General features: G+C 49.1%; 1 protein-coding gene across 1 annotated transcript; it reads left to right on the forward strand.

The window, feature by feature from the left end:
- Positions 1–92: 92 nt before the first annotated feature.
- Positions 93–993, forward strand: Pmar_PMAR027724 (reverse transcriptase, putative; the record flags this gene model as incomplete). Its single annotated transcript, XM_002777320.1, has 1 exon — positions 93–993. A coding segment is annotated over one exon (901 nt), but the record flags the coding sequence as incomplete, so codon positions are not given.
- Between the last annotated feature and the right edge of the window lie 40 nt (positions 994–1,033).

Here is a 1,033-nt window from a genome sequence, read left to right on the forward strand (position 1 = left end):
TACTCTCTTTGCCGATACTCTGATGATGTTTATTCTCACCTTGGTTTTGGTGATGGTGATGGTGATGACAGTCCTTCCCTGGCTCAGCGTAGGGTTTTTGCTGATGCTGGGACTCCTATCTGTTTGCTGCAACCCCCTGATCCGTATGAGTTTTATGATGACCCTAAGAAGGGCGGACATACTGGTTTCGAACAATGGCCTGCAGAAGACCAAGAGATCTATGATGAGTTCGAGAACGATGACATAGGTGGTAATTTGGATGACTATGCGATCCCATTACTGCCCGGTCCTGAGGAACCGGATACCGTATTACCCAAGTTACCAGTGTCTGACCGTCCCGAACTTTGCCCTATTCAAGATCTCTGTAACGAGTTCTCTGAGTTGTTCAACAACAAGATCGGGTTTTGTCCGTTGGTCACTCATGATATAAAGACCTTCGATGAGCAGCCGATGGCTCAGCGTCCGAGACGTGTACCTCATAAATGGCAAGCTGACATACGAGGCCAGATTGATGATATGCTGAGAGAAGGGATTATTCGGCCAAGTATGAGTCCGTGGCGTTCACCTTGTGTCTACGTTAAGAAGAAGACTGGTGGTGTCCGTATCTGCGTGGACTATCGTGAACTGAACCGTCGGTCCCACATGTCCGCTTATCCCCTTCCTCGCCCTGACTTCGTACAGGATGACTTGAAAGGTGCCCGTTTCTTTACATCTCTGGACCTGAAGTCTGGTTACTGGCAAGTACCCGTCTCTGCTGCTGACATCCCGAAGACCGCTTTCTGTCCGGGGAATGGCTTTCCCCTCTATGAGTTTCTGCGTATGCCGTTTGGTCTACATGATGCGCCAGCTACTTTCCAGAAACTCATGGAGGACATCCTAGGCGACCTACCATTCGTCAAGATCTATCTTGATGATATTTTGATTTTCTCACCGGACATGGAGACTCATGTTCGGCACCTTCGTGTGGTCTTCGAGAGGTTGTCCGCTGCGAAGGTAACTTTGGGTGCTACTAAATGTGACTTTGCTATGGAGG

Source organism: Perkinsus marinus (genome assembly GCF_000006405.1).
Source record: "Perkinsus marinus ATCC 50983 genomic scaffold scf_1104296952056, whole genome shotgun sequence".
Lineage (NCBI taxonomy): Eukaryota > Perkinsozoa > Perkinsida > Perkinsidae > Perkinsus > Perkinsus marinus.